Source organism: Miniopterus schreibersii (assembly GCF_964146895.1).
Source record: "Miniopterus schreibersii genome assembly, chromosome: 2".
Lineage (NCBI taxonomy): Eukaryota > Metazoa > Chordata > Mammalia > Chiroptera > Miniopteridae > Miniopterus > Miniopterus schreibersii.
The window spans coordinates 83094627-83110071 of record NC_138102.1 but is presented as its reverse complement, the minus strand read 5'-3'; the positions used below and the strand labels follow the sequence as shown (position 1 = coordinate 83110071).

The 15445-nt window shown below is 36.3% G+C and overlaps 1 protein-coding gene across 3 annotated transcripts in view; it reads right to left on the bottom strand.

The window, feature by feature from the left end:
* SACS (sacsin molecular chaperone) overlaps positions 1-15445 on the bottom strand; it is an 82423-nt gene that overhangs the window by 13690 nt on the left and 53288 nt on the right. For 2 of the 3 annotated variants that reach the window (XM_081129374.1, XM_081129375.1), the window contains 2 exons: positions 11763-13248; positions 10861-10952 (listed from right to left, as the gene is read on the bottom strand). In XM_081129374.1, coding sequence (XP_080985500.1) covers positions 10861-10952; positions 11763-13248 — 1578 coding nt within the window. Of the gene's footprint in view, positions 1-3156; positions 3184-10860; positions 10953-11762; positions 13249-15445 lie in introns of all 3 variants that reach the window. The other variant, XM_081129373.1, reaches the window with a different exon arrangement.

Sequence of the window (15445 nt, the reverse complement as noted above, 5' to 3'; positions counted from 1 at the left end):
TATGTTCTTCAGAGCCCTGGAGTTTTGCAGAAATGCTTCAGGGACAAGCAACAGAGCACATGGGGTGTTGCTGCGAAGGCAGGGGCTTGCCAACACCAAGTAGCTCCACTTCGGGATGTTTCATAAACTAGGACACTAAAAAGATTTTGTCTGGGCAAAAAGGTTTTGCTGATTTTTAACCACTAGTGTAGAAATTAACATTTTATTTCTAAGTACATTTTGTATTTCAGAGTATTTATAGCACCAGTAGGAACAAAATTTTAAAATAACACTATATACCTATAGGTATGTATTTGCCCATATAGGGAAATAAAAAGCATCTCAAATTCAATCCTATGGAAAACTACCATCATTTTTTCCCTATGTACATATAATTTCTAGACTCTTGAAACACTAACTTTGAAAAAAAGATATGAAAGAGGCTATAGCTCAAGCCCCTTGAAATTTCTGTATATCATTATATTTTAACCAAGGATGAACACCCTTATTTCAGAATCTTACACATCAGGAAGATGACTTTACCTTTGCCCAAATAATTTATCTCTCATGTTACAACAGACATTTTAAAATTACTGCCACAGAATTTTAAGCAAGGGCACATTTTTGCAACTTTTGGAAGTTGTCAATGGCCAAATTCTAAATATTTTCAGTTTCCACATTGTGTGATTTAGAGTAAATCAAGTAGTAATATCTGAGAAATCATAAAATCTTGTCAGGAGTCTGATTAGTACAGCCCCCTTGGTCAATTAGTCCCATTAAAATATAATTTTTATAATTAATTTTTAACAACAATGTTTTAAACAAATACTTACTGAATTAATAATATCCAAAACATAAGAAACACAAAAATATAACACCAAAGATACAAAAACGAGTTAGAAATTAAAGTGCACAACACTTAGAAAACAAAAAATTAAATGTGCACCAGACTATGTTCTAGGTTAATAATTGCCAAATACCATGCACTTTGTAAATAATCCTATCCAATATCCTAGCATGAAATTTGGCAATTTATGAAAGACATAACTACTTCAGAAAAATTATATAACATATAAACAAAATGCCAATAAAACACACACACCACACATAGCATGCAACTAACACACGCATCATGCTCAACTAAAACACATAATAGAAAATAAAGGAGAGAGAAAATGTAGTAAGACACAATTCAAAGTACCTAAGTCAATTCAATCTGAAATTCCCATTTCTATTTATTTGTATTTAAGCCTTTATAAGGCTTTTAACCCTAAATTACAAATTTTAACACAGAAAAAACTCTTCATGTCCTGGTATAGAAAGTCATTGAAATTGCAAAGCACCTCTAACAGTTTCAGCAAAATAATTTATAGGATTGTAATAAATGACTTGTGCTTTTGTGGCCTAGACTTTTAACGTTATCAGCACTGTCAAAAGTAGTTAACTGTATAATACTGAAATTGTAACTAGAGACAGAAAGCTTTTATCTAAACTATTATTACATATGATTATTTAATTTAGAAATAACTCTTCTAAGAGTAGTTTCTGCTTTATTATAGATGAATTTAAAATAATAACATCAACATGCTGAACGGAAGACAGCGCTATGTTTTTTATTACATACATTTATTCATGTGTTTATGTTCAGTACTAATTTTGAGCAAGATTTTCAACATGGATGGAAACAGAATACAATAGTCTACTTCAAAATTTACTTAACCAGAAAATCTCAGTTCTTACTGCTTTTATTAGCTGGGAACTTACTACACCTGATCACACTCTCAGAGTCACAGCCAGATGACGACTCTGATGACCCAAGGCTGTAAGTACAGCAACAGTTTTTTTATACTTTCCTTGTACTGAAAGTGGCATGGCAGCTTTGATCATTGATGAGTTCTAACAATGCTCCACTGAGGAGAGATATCCAAATCTCTCTGTAAATACATACTTGATAAAGTAAAGGTTCAATTAAATGGTAAACAGTAAGTCAGTCAAATCTCAAAAAAACAAAAAGGAAAAAAAGAAAAGAAAAAGACCAAACCAAAGAAGGAAAGCCTGCCTGCCCACTGAGCCTCCGTCTGGCACTCCACAGGTCTAGGGGCAGCACAGCACACACTGTGGGGTCCAGTGGAAACTTCTACTCTAATGTTGGCAGAGCACACTGAAGTGGTTCAAAAATAGCACTAGGGACCAAATCTTAGTAAATCAACACACTTTGGCTGCCTTCCTTGTTTTCAGCTTGAATAGGAGGTGAGCAACAACTGGGAGCTCACTCATATAACCAGAGCCCATGGACAGGTGGGAACTATGTATGCAGCCCACTCCTATGAGATTTTGTTTTCCTCTTTGATTACACCTTAAAAATGATATATATTAAGGTTTAAGAATATATAATAGTAGCTGTGAATGCTAAGCCACTTTTAATACATGCTAGAAACCAAATTTAATATTTATATGAATTATCAGTATAACAACAGCTTAGTTTCTAAATTAATTTTTATATATGTGTAGCCTGCTTCAAAGAATAGATTGACTCCAAAACATTATTGACCAAAAATTTCTGTAAAGCAAATCTTGTACCCTCTAATTTTCGAAGTAAAAATGAACTAAGGGAAAATAATACAAGTTAAGTAAAAAACTTATTTAAAAAAAATAACAGTCAACAAAATGACACATGAGGCATTCTAAGAACAATCAGCTGATTGTTCCTAATAAAGTTGTCTTAGCCACTGTACTTTTCCTCTGCTATTTCCCTCTTCAGCACACTAAGCTGTAAGGTCCCCTCACTTCACAGATCCAGAATTTATGTCCCTCAACACTTTTTAGTCTCAATATTTATGGGTATCATACAACAGAGGTATGCTCACTTTCACACATTCCCACTAAACACCACAGGTTGAAATACAGATTTTAGCATAAATCTTTCATTTGAAACTAAATGTTCTATGAAATGAATGATTCCAAGTCATTTAAATATGGTTTTGTTGTGGTATGTATAACCACCACAAATCAATATCAATATAGTTTCCTCTCTCCTTTAATAGTTATTACCACTAGAAAGAAAATTATTGACATAATTTCTAGGTACTTAGGTAAATGAGAAAACAGGATTCAAAGAATCAAATGAACAAAAACATCAGGCTACAAATGAACACAACATTTAGTCAGTTATCATACCTGAATATCCCCAGAGAAGTTGTTGTGCTAGAATATAATTAAATCTTTCTTAGAAAAAGAACTGTCACAATTTTCATGATGGCTACCAAAATTATTCTTTATCTTAAGATAACACTGTTTTGTATTAACACTGCTTGTCTGAATACATCATTATGTAGAAGAAAAGCCGTAAACAAAACTCCAAATGTAGCAGATTATACATTTCAGATTTAAAGATGTATTTCAATGCAAACTGAATCTGAACTACAGAATATGTACTTTATATGTCCAAACTACATTTCAACAACAGAAATAAAGTCATTTGATAAGCTCCTAAGGAGTTTTTTACAGCTATCATCGCATAATATTTAGATATTCTAGATAAGAATTAAGAAAAAGAAGACATCTGATTTTTAAAAGTTTTGGAGTATCTCTACAATGTAAGTATATAATTAATCCATTAATTCTGACTTTAAAATAAAGAAAGGGAGATTTTATCATATATTTCCACTGCTTGCTTATGGTAACCACCAATAATTAAAAACATCAAAGAACTGCTCCATAGATATCTAGCCCATTCTCTGCCTAAAGCAAGCCATGCATTTGATCAAGTACATCTCTACAACTCTGTGAGATATTTGTTTATTTAGGTACCTCTGGCTCAACTTGGCATCAAATAAGGAGACCAGTGGTCTAACCAAAGGAATATAAACCCTTCAAATCTTAACATCTTTTCAATTACCTTAGAGGCATTTTGTCAGTCAGTCAATATTGACTGAGTACTACATATACAGAAATAAACAAAACAGAGAGGGTGCCATACTTTGCCTAATAGTCTAATGAAAAGGCTGGTAAGTAGATAAATTTTTATTTATCTAATGTTTAAACAGGTACAAGAGTATGAGTGTTAGGAGGTCTCAGTCCTGTTAGCACACACTGCTAGTGCCGTGTGGAAGAGGAGCACGACGCAGAGAGATGGAGGGGATGGCACAGGAAACCACGTGCACAACACCTCAGGGAGAAAGAGAACATGTTGCCTTCCAGATACGAGAAACATCAGGGGCTATAATAAAGGACATAAGGAAGAGATTGTTAATAATAATCATATAGCAAACACTGACATACCCTTTCCATGTTCCAGGCATCTTTATAACACCCAGAAAGTGAAGCAAGATAATGAGGAGACTCAGAGTAAACTGTAAGGATTTTGGCCTTTGTTCCAAAGAAGAGGGGGAAGCCATTGGAAGATTTTCAGATAAAAAGTGGAAAAACAGTACTTTCCAAAGATAATACTAGCAGTACTATGTTTTATTAACCAGAGAGGCAAGAAGGGATGTGAGATTTTCAAGATTATTTTGCATTCCAGGTGAGTACGATGGTCTCCTGAATGAGGCTGAAGGTGGGGTTGAGAGGCAGAAAGGCTTCCTAAAACACGACCCCGCTGTCTGACAAGCAACTGTAAAAGGAATGACCTAGAACACCTAATGGCACAAATCTTGCACCAAAATCTTTGGAATACTGCTGATCCATACACCTGAGGCTGGCACCTAAAATTGAAACTTTTTCTAAAGATTACCTCTGCAGTGAACACTGTAAATCATCACAAAGTTGTGTCAAAGTGGACAATGTGAATACATTATCCCGCCAGACATGAAGTTCACAGTCTTTTTCCCAAACATTTGAGACAGAACATGTGCCAGCTCATCTGTGAGGTCCCCTGACCTGCCACCCACTCCTGCACCGACTCTATTCTCAGTATTTGATGGAGGAACAACCATACTAAATAGCAGTATTGCTGACATTGCTGTCCCGCTCATCTCTGAGCTCCTTCAGTTTATTCATCTTTACTTTATATCCATCTAGCACAATGCCTGATTCACAGGGGAAATTCCGACAAACATTTACTGAAGAGTCTTTGGTCATGAAATGGAACAAGGCATGAGGCCATATGTAATAAATAAATACAAATAATTTTGAAATATAAATAGCATCCTGGTGCCAGCCTATTTTGCATTCCTACCATTTGTCTGGCTTGACTATTTTTTCCCCCTATTTATTTCCTCTGAAACCCATTTACCTGTTGTTCTATGTCCCAACTTCTAATAGTCACCCATTTACTCAAGTAACTTAATACAGAAATAAATAATGTAGCCCTGGAAATAGGAGGAAAAAAACATACAGAATCATATTCCTAACTCTACAACTCAAGCCAGCCATTTAAATCCTTCAGACTCTTTCAGCTTTAATGTCTCCATCTCTCAAATGAAGATGATAATATAGATTCTATTATGTCATGACTGTGAAGAACACTTTAGATAATAAATACTTATTTGAAAAACACTAAACTACACACACAATACCAGAGGTTTGCCTTTTCATCTTTGTACCCATCTCTCCAATACCATCATACGGAAGCATTAACATGCCCAATCAAACTTGTCAACCAGGCACTAAAAATACAAAAATAAAATAATAGACTGCCCCTGCTCTCAAGGATTTTACAGTCTAGCACAGTCAAAATACAATTATAATAAAGCAAAGAGGATTAAACAGAGTATGTATTGGGCTCCATGAGCAAAGCAGAAACATCTAACTCAGATCTGCATGGCAGGGCCAGGAGTGTGGGGAGAGATGTGAAAGAAAGCCTTTGGAGGAGACTTGCGGACTGAATATTAAAAGATGAATAAAATTCAGCAAGGCAAAGTGGAGAATAGGAAGACAGTATTCTAAGCAAAAGGGACAGCATGTACAAAAATATAGATATTAACAAATTTCATTTGGGTAAAAAAAAATTACTGAGCATCCACCTTAAAGCAGGTACCGTGCTACATGGTGGTGACAAAGCTCCCAGGGCTCTGCCCTCACGAGTTAAGAGAGCACTACAGTTTATCAATCTACAAATGCTTGGGAAAACAGAAGAGGGACACTGAATGTCTCAGCCAATGAGATGGGAAGTTCACAATTATGAAAGGCCCTACAATCCACATTAACATGATACTGAAAGAATCAGTATCACTGTAAAACCGTCTGAAGGGGAGGGACATGAGCAGGTGGAGAGCGAACACTGCGGGGAGGGAATCCGGAGAAGGGCTCCGTGATAACGCCACAGAAATACAGGCCCCACACTACAACGGCGGCAGTACCCGAAGAGAAAGGGTACAGAAATTTAACCAACAGAACCTGGAAACTGTGGAGAACAAAGAAAACAAATTGAGGATTCATTCTTGAGTAACTTTATGGATAATGAGTACCTTTCTCATTAAAATCAGTCAAATGGAGAAAGAGCTCTGGGGAGAGGATGAAGACTCAAGCTGTGGAAATGCTGATTTTGAGAGACTTATGGAACACCAAGTGCAAAATGATAGTATTGCCATTTTATCAGTATTTATTATGTGCCAGGTATCATGTTAAACTATATATATGTTATGCATATATCACCTGATCTTCAGAGTAATGTCTACTATGAATAAAATATTACAATAAAGCTTGGCAATAACCTGCCCTGCTGTGACAATGAAAATTAGATATAATTCAATTAGTAAGTTGATTGCCTGCCATCCTCCACTCAACCCTTATTCTTATTTAATTAACCTTGTAATAAAGCAATCTTGTGTTTTATGTAACTGAATCTTGAGGGCCTGATATACTCTAAGGGAAGGATGTTACTGTATTACCATGTTATTGATGAGAAAACAAGCTCAGAGAGGTTGGGTAACTTTTTAGTCACACAATAGAAGAGTCAAGTTCAAGCCCAGATTTGTGTGGCTACAAAGTCCAGGCTTATAACCACTACACACTACTCAGCTTGAGATTGGAGTGGCAACAGAAGATATGGAGGTGATCACACATTCATGATAGTAGGATGCCTGGGAATCAGTGAGAATACTCAAAGAAAGTAAGGAGCAAAATGAAAGAGCAGAGCAAGGAGCTTCTAAACTAACCCTTATTTAAGGGGTAAACTGAACATAATTAATAATATAATTCTAAAAAGCAGGCAAAGAAGTATGGGGAGGTCAGGTAAAAAGAATAAAAAAAGTCAACTGGATTTAATAATAAAAAACAACAACCATTAATTGGTGACCCCAGACAGGCAATTTTATTGGAATGATAGTAGAAGTAAAAGTTTGTTTGCAGGGATAATGTATGATGAAGAAGTACATTAGTCCCCCATTATCTGTAGGGATACATTCTAGCACCCCCAGTGGATGCCTAAAACTGTGAATAGTACCAAACCCGACACATACTATGTTTTTCCTACGCATATATACCTTTTCACCTAAAGGTCTACCTTGCCAGCACTACCACTCTTGTGCTTTGCGCCATTATCAAGTAAAATAAGGGTTACCTGAATCCAAGCACTGGGACAGTCTGTCTGATAACTGGGGTGACTACTGAACCACAGGGTAACTGAAACCATGGAAAGTGAAACTGTGGGAATAATGGAGACTACTGCATGGACCATAAGTATACACTACTCCTTCTAGAAGCTGGACAATGACAAAATGCAAGAAAGGAAACCAAAGTCAAGGTTTGTTTTGTTTTCCCCAAAATGAGAGACTGAAACATGCTTAATTGCTAATGGGAAAGGAGCAGTAGAGATAAAGAGTGAAAATACAAGCATTAACTTAATATGTAGCTTATGATTTTAAATGTGATACAAGTAAAAGGTAAACCTATCAAGTATTGAGACAGGTTTTGTCTGAGCTATAGAATTAGAGAAGTACCCATTGCAGAGGAAAAAACAGGTTTCAATGTTATGCGGAGTACTTTCAAAACTGGCCATTTTACTGATAATCAGTAAATAGAAGTCCACAGTGCTTAGTGTCAACAAAAAAACTGCATAATCATTATTTAGATCAAAAAATGTCAAATGTTACATTCACTAATACCCTCCTTCCACAACACTCCAGCAAGTGGCATGACATGTCTAATTGGTATACAGAGAGAATCTGTGCCTGCTCAGAAGTCTCTAGAGGGCAGCTCCTCCGTGCTCTGCTGCATAGGGGCAGGCCTTGTGTAAGGAAGCCTGTGGTATTCCAGTGCTGCCTGAGACTGGACAGCTGCACTAATAATCTGTTTAATTATAGAGTTGAACTGTAGAAGTCCATCGCTTGACATGAGCCATGATCTCCAACACCAGAATTATCAGTAACAGAAGGGTGGTTTTTGCATCCATCTGCTGGACTCCTTTCTGTGTATCTTCACTGACTCTGATCTCAGGAAAGGAAAGTCAGGGTCATTTTTTGTGTCCCCATCAGCCCCTACATTATAATGCTCCCAAAACATTAAAAATGTTCATGGCAATAAAGTAATTTTTGTCTGGAACAAAATTTAATTTTTTCTGAACTAACGATACGAAAATAATAATGATGCCCAGGACACAGTTACCCATCACCCATATAGCCAAATAAAAATATTGAAAAGGATTATAAAATAATCATAAGAATGGTAACCTAACACTTAAATCAAGGTAAAAAAAAAAAAGTGAGCATGAAGACAATTCCTGGGAAAACCAAGCCACACATTATGATGACAAACAAAAACAGTGAAGTCATTCCATTTAGTGTAATAGTCCAAAGAAAATTAACCAAGAGCCAGAGACAAAATATAGCGTGGACAGTATAATCCAAAAATAACAAATCAGAATCCACAATTCATGAGAAAATGAAGACATACAAAGTGTCAACTCTGTAAAGATGTCAAATTACTTAAGTTAATATATAAATTTTAATTCATGCCTAAACATATAACAACAGGTACCCTATCCACCTAAGGCTAGAAAAACAAGTTGTTGCTATGCCCTGTGCCACAGGGTATTTAAAAACTTTGAGTAAAAGCAGTATTATTTTGTTTGTCTTGTACCCTTTCTACTTGATTGGTTCTGAATAACTTTTGGTGGATTTCTAAATCAATGTCCACCTCAGAAACTATTGGCCATTAACAAAAATATTCTCTTCAAAAGAAGGTAATACATCACACAATGAAATACCACAGCAATGAGAAAAAAAGATCTACAATTCCATGCAACAACCTTGATGATTTCACAAATATCAGAGTAAGTAAAAGAAGCAGACACAGAGTACATACTGTATGATTCCTTTTATAGATAGTACAAACAACTAGCTAAATCAGTCAATGCTATTAAAAGTCAGGACCATGGCTACCCCTGAGTAAGTGGGTCTGAAAAAGGCATGAGAGGGGTTTCTGGGTGTTGGCACACCCTTCTGTTTTTTGATCTAGGTGTTTTCAGTTTCCAAAATTTCGTTAAGCTTATATTTATAATATGTATACTTTTCTGTATGCATATTATATTTCAATGTAAAGTTTTTATGCCAGAATATAATAACATATTTGAAAAATAAGGATTTCTAAAACTTTGGAACAAACAATGGCAGGGTTATAGGAATGCAAGTTTAAACTCCCAAAATGGCTACTTTGAAGATAACAATTCTCATCAATGTCACAGTTACTACCTCATAGTTACAGATTCCTTATGGTAAAGAGCATTTACATATTTATTTTCCTTTAGTCCCACTTTGACTCCATCCTTAATTTGCCTCCCATATTCCAATATCTTTTGTTTATATTTAAATAAATTAAGATATACAATTATTACAACTTTTCCTTCTGTCATTACCTTTGAAAAGAAAATAGCATATGCTATAAAAGGCACATCACAAAGACTATGCTTTACAGCCTTAATCAGTGAAATAAATCTGGAATTTTCAGGCCAATATCTAACTTAGAAAAAGTTTGGGCAATAGTCTTAAAAGGGAAAGGATGCTTTCCCCAAAAGTTGCAAGATAATAGCCCAGCTGGCCGTGGCTCAGCCGTTGAGCATCAACCTAGGATCCATGAGGTCACAGTTTGACTCTCGGTCGGGGCACATGCCTGGGTTGCAGGCTCAGTTCCCAGTCGGGGGCATTCAGGAGGCACCCGATCAATGACTCCCTCATCATTGATGTTTCTGTCTCTCTCTCTCCCTCTCCCTCTCTGAAATCAATAAAGACATGTTAAAGAAAAAAAAGGTTGCAAGGTAATATCAAATGTAGAACCATAGTAGTTTTCCCCCCAAACCATTCAGTCTTTACCTAAAAAAGAATTCTGAGTAAAGTATATCCATCCTTTGGTAGGGCCCCGGAGTCCCCTTTCCTGGCACTGCTGTGGAGTTTATCTGTCTGCATTTCCCTGCAGCAACCCAGCACAACTGCACAAAACTGTGGAGGACAGGGTGGTGTGGGCAACGGAACAAGGCTGAGAGGTGGGATCTGAGCTCTAGGCACCCATGAGCCGAAGACCCTGAACTTACCCTTTTCCCTCCTCATCTGCACAATCTGAGACAACAGCTGTCCGCACTACTGCACATGCTACAAGGTATGAGGTGAGGGGCTCAAATGAAGAAAGAAGTAAAAAAGCATGGAAAGTAAAGCATGGTGCAGGCGTAAGATATTATTTCCATCAATGTACACCCCCATAATGTGACAGGAGAGATTCTTAAATACAACTTTGGATTTTTTTAGATATCAGAATCCAGTATTGAAACATTTTAAAATATAACTATTAGGTTGAACCATGTGAAATTGTTAACTATTGTTAATTAACAATTAATTGTTGTCTAAAATAGAATGCTATTGGTAACTTCATATTGGTTCAACTTAATAGAAAATTTGTAAAACTCTTTATATTTTATAAATAGGTTTATAAAAAAAAAAAAGCCTATAATACCTCGGGTTTGGGCAGCTTCCTTTAAAGCAGCTAGAAGGTGAGGCTTCAAGTTATCCAAAAGAAATCTTCCTTCAAGACCTGGGAAAAGGGACCTAAAAAGTAAAAGGACCACAGCAATTATAATCTAACAATTTTAAAATAAAGTAATTAAATAATTTCAAGCCAGTTAAATGTACTGTTTTATATAAATCAATGCACACATCAAATCACACTGCAATAGTTTTTAATCAAATATTAATGAACCTTCGCTTTAAACCATGAGGGCATCATGCATCACGTGCATATCCAGAAACACTCTAAACATCTCAGAATAAAATTAATTTTATTTTCTGAAATGTCAATATACATCCTTAGCTATAAAGAATTACCTAATACTCTACTTTAATTCATTTAAATTTCATAAGATAATTCATTGACAAATCTTAGTTATTTGCACTTAATAACCATTGTTTTCAGTGTCTTATTAAAATTTCCAAGAAAAAGAACTGCTCAGATAACTTTTTAAAAAAATTGATTTTAGAGAGAGAGGAAGGGGAGAGAAAGAAAGAGAGCGAGACATCGATTTTGTTGTTCCACTTACTTATACATTCACTAGTTGACTCTTGTATGTATCCTGACAGGGGATAAAAGCCACAACCCTGGCATACGGGGACAATGCTCTAACCAACTGAGCTAACTGGCCAGGGCTCAGATAACTTTAACTGATAAATGTGAATTTTTTTCACTTTAGGATGTAAAAATGTATCCATTTGTATTTTAAAAAGTATTATATTTCTGCAAAAGTCTCCATTATAAAACCTACATTGATAATTGATGAATTTCATAATAAAGAACTGTAAATTTGATCAGAGGCAGAGGAGTCTCTAAGAGTAAACCCATATTTTTAAAAGTTTGATCTATACCTTGGATAGTCTTCTGAGGTAATATAAATAACATCTTGATCTGATACAGATGAGGAGAAGGGAACAAAATTTCCATTTTGTAAAGGTAGCAACTCCAACCCAAGCAGTTCACTATAGGCTTGGTCAGAAAGCACGAATTCTAAGAGGTGAAGCTTTTCTTCAGCGCTACCCAGGTGCGGAGACTTCCTCAGCACCTGACGCACCCACGCGGGAGTCACCTTCCGCACAGGTTTCTCACTGGAGGCAGTGAGCTGCACAGCTGCAGCCAGATTCGCTGGTACCTTGACAATCTGCTTTCCTGAGCTATGGAGGTAGTTGAGCACAGTCTTTGTGTGTTCCAAACTTTCATCAAGTTCTGAGAAGAAGGCCTGCTCCAACTTGACCCAGTGGTTGCTAATAGAATAAATCACTGCATTTTGGAACAGCTCACTGAACAGAGGCTCTAGCACTGGCTGCCAGTGCACCTTGACTTTGTTCACATCAGGCCAAAGCTTATAGATGATGTCAACGGACAAGGGAAAATCGGAGCTCCTTTTTGACTCCAGGCGTTTTATTGAATCTAAGATCAGAGTAGCGTAGGCTTTAGGAACAATATTCATGACCAGAAATTCATTCCATAAGGCAGCCGGATCTCTCCACTGGTCCAACTCTCTCCATTTTATGCTTCGGCGATTGTCAGTCAGGCCGAAGAACCCGCTGATATGAACAGGGAGGCCTGTTTTACTCTCCTCGCCAGGAGGCAAGGGAAGAAAACAAAATGCTTTTCCTGAGAAATCAGATGTTGCTCCTGTTTCTTCGTCATCTCTGCTTGATAAAGACATGGCTATTCCAATGGTTGGGACGAATTTCAATTCATCAGCTAAAGAATCAAGTTTACTACTAATCCCTCGCCCACCCACACTGTTACACACCAACCAAGATGTCTTTTGTACGTCCTTTGTACTCTCATCTTCTAAAACTATACTTATATAATATGTTACACAGGTTATGCTATTGCTCGGAATCTTTTTACAATAGTTACTTATAGCAGTTCCCAGAATCTTGATAGAATTTGGCCGTTCCTGTTTCAGGCCCTTATTCTCACTAGCAGTCACTCTAAACACCAGTTTCTCTGTTCCATCAGCCTCTCGGACATGTAATGAGACGTCCTGCACACTTTTCAGAAAGAGCAGCACTGTGTCTGCATCTGCCCTAAAAGATTCAAACAACTCAAGAATCTTTTGCTTATTGTAGAGGTTACTACTAAGCTGGGAAGGTTGTAGACGAAGAGGGAAACGGAAAAATGTTCCTGGAAAGTAGCCATTTATAAATGTTTCCTTGGTGCTTCCAAAAATGCCAATAAATGGTGCAAACTGGTCTGAAAGTTCATTGATTTCTTTGCGGTCATCTTTGAGATTCCAACATTGACCTGATTCATGTGGACCAAAAAGTGTTTGATGAGGATCTAACATCCCAATCTGGTCACCACTAAAAATACAAGGGACATCTGTAAAAATAAATTCAACAGTTATGATCAACTCTGAAATTCAATGGACAGTTATAATTACACTTAGAGTGCATAATTACTATAAAAATATTACACATGAAAAAGCATAAGCCACAAAACAGATTTATCTTAAAAAAACACACAACTAAATTTAGCTCAGAAAATAAAATTCTTTGAACATGAAAAATAATAATTTCTCTTTTGAATCTGTAAGTACCAGGCATAAAGACTTTACATGATTATTATGAAAACCTAATATGTATCTTCTAACACTTATTAAAAATTAAAATATGTAAAAAGTAATTGGATATTTACACTCAGCCCATAGCTATGTGAACCCAATTAAATAGAACAGAGTTGCATCCTATGCTCAATGGCAGATTCTCTGAAGGAAGAGGGGCAGATAAATAACAGGAGAGATTCTGCCCACCATGTTACTCAGTAAGCATCTGCCCTTGAGTGAGTGTGAAATGAGCTCCCTCAGTTGGTGTGCATCCCTATGCTTCTCACCAGTAGGTGTGTCCCTCAGGCTGGGAGCATCTCACCACACTGAACTTAAGGGTAGTGCTTCCAGACACTTTTCTTTTGTACAGCATGGCTTCTAAATTGATACCAACTGCTTCACCTAAAGACGAAGTGATAGTTTAACACTGGCAGAAAAAATAGACATGTCAGAAATGCTGTATCATGAGAAATTCTTCAACATGGTGCCTTCAAAGATTTCTCAAGGGTAATTTTGATGTTTTGTCTCACATGCTGACTATAGCACCTAACCTTCAGACATGATGCATTTTCAATGAAGTCCACTTTTACTATTTATGGTCATCAACTGCAGGCTCAGTCGTCACAACCACCACCTCCTAAGCTCTCAGGTATTTAAAGCAGGGAATGTTACGTCCACCAACCCAGCTGATAAATCGATCAAAAGTGTGGTCTGTGACATCCTTGTCCGTAGACTGTGTACACACTCCCATTACTGAAATTATGCCAGGGAGACTCCTGACAATTGTACAGCATGATGCACGACCTTTGCAAATCCTCAGATTAGAGAATAGCACTCCAGTTAATACTGCTGCACATAAATGTGCTCATTCTCAAACGGAGAACAAATCCACAGGGAGGTGCAGATAGATACTGGCAGTCAGCCGGACTCTAAGCAATTCATTCCTATACAACAGTCTCCGTGCTTACGCAACTCACATATGTGCCCCCATAATTAAAAACTGACCTGAGGGGTAATTTGCAAATAGTTTAACATATGAACATTAACATTCATGTGCAATAGTTATATAATATTGTAATTTATGAATTAATATAATTTTATTATATAAGCAATATGACTTAATACTATACAAGAATGTAAATGCAATACAAAAAACAGGCTTACTAAAGTTGGGCTATAGTGAGGGTGACCCTATGTCCCACTCATCCGAGCAGTCCTAATTTAGGCCAGTTGAGAAGAATACACTCTCATGAGTAAGTATCCCAATTTGGATGATAAAATTTATGATCGCCCTAGCTATAGGTATAGTTCTGCCAGCTCAATCTCTCCTTCTCCTGCAAGTTCAAAATGCAAAAACAATTTGAAACTAAACCATAACAAGGGCCAATTCCATAATTTTTTTTTTTTATCACAAACCGTAATAAATATTAAGACCTTTGATTCTGGAAGAATAGCTATATACTTTTAGAGATATTTATACCAAGTTTCATGTATTTCCTGTTGTAATTATGAACAAGAAACTTCATAGTCTTTCCAGGTTCAAAACATGATTTCAAAGTATTCTTTAAAATACTCATAGGTTTAAGAGCAAATTTTTTATGAGAAAAATGTAGAGAAACCAGAATCACCTCAAAGATCTTCACCCTGTCACTTATTTGATACCAATGAATATTATATTTTTCTCTTTAACCTATTTAAAAATATGTATAAGAAAATCTGTGAGAATCAGTTTGCCTGACTCTAGAGTAAAATTTTGTGTAGGCATTTCAAGAGCTACATTTCAAACCCCATATAAAATGAGTTAATAATATATTATACTGATTATACTGCATCATGATGACATTAACTTTTAGCATCATATGATGAAGCTTTGGTGTAGTCACCATGGTAACTTCTTAAAACTCAAAACACATGGATATTTCATTAACATACTTCTTGCCATTGACAAAAGGATGCCTTTTAAAACAGTATCAT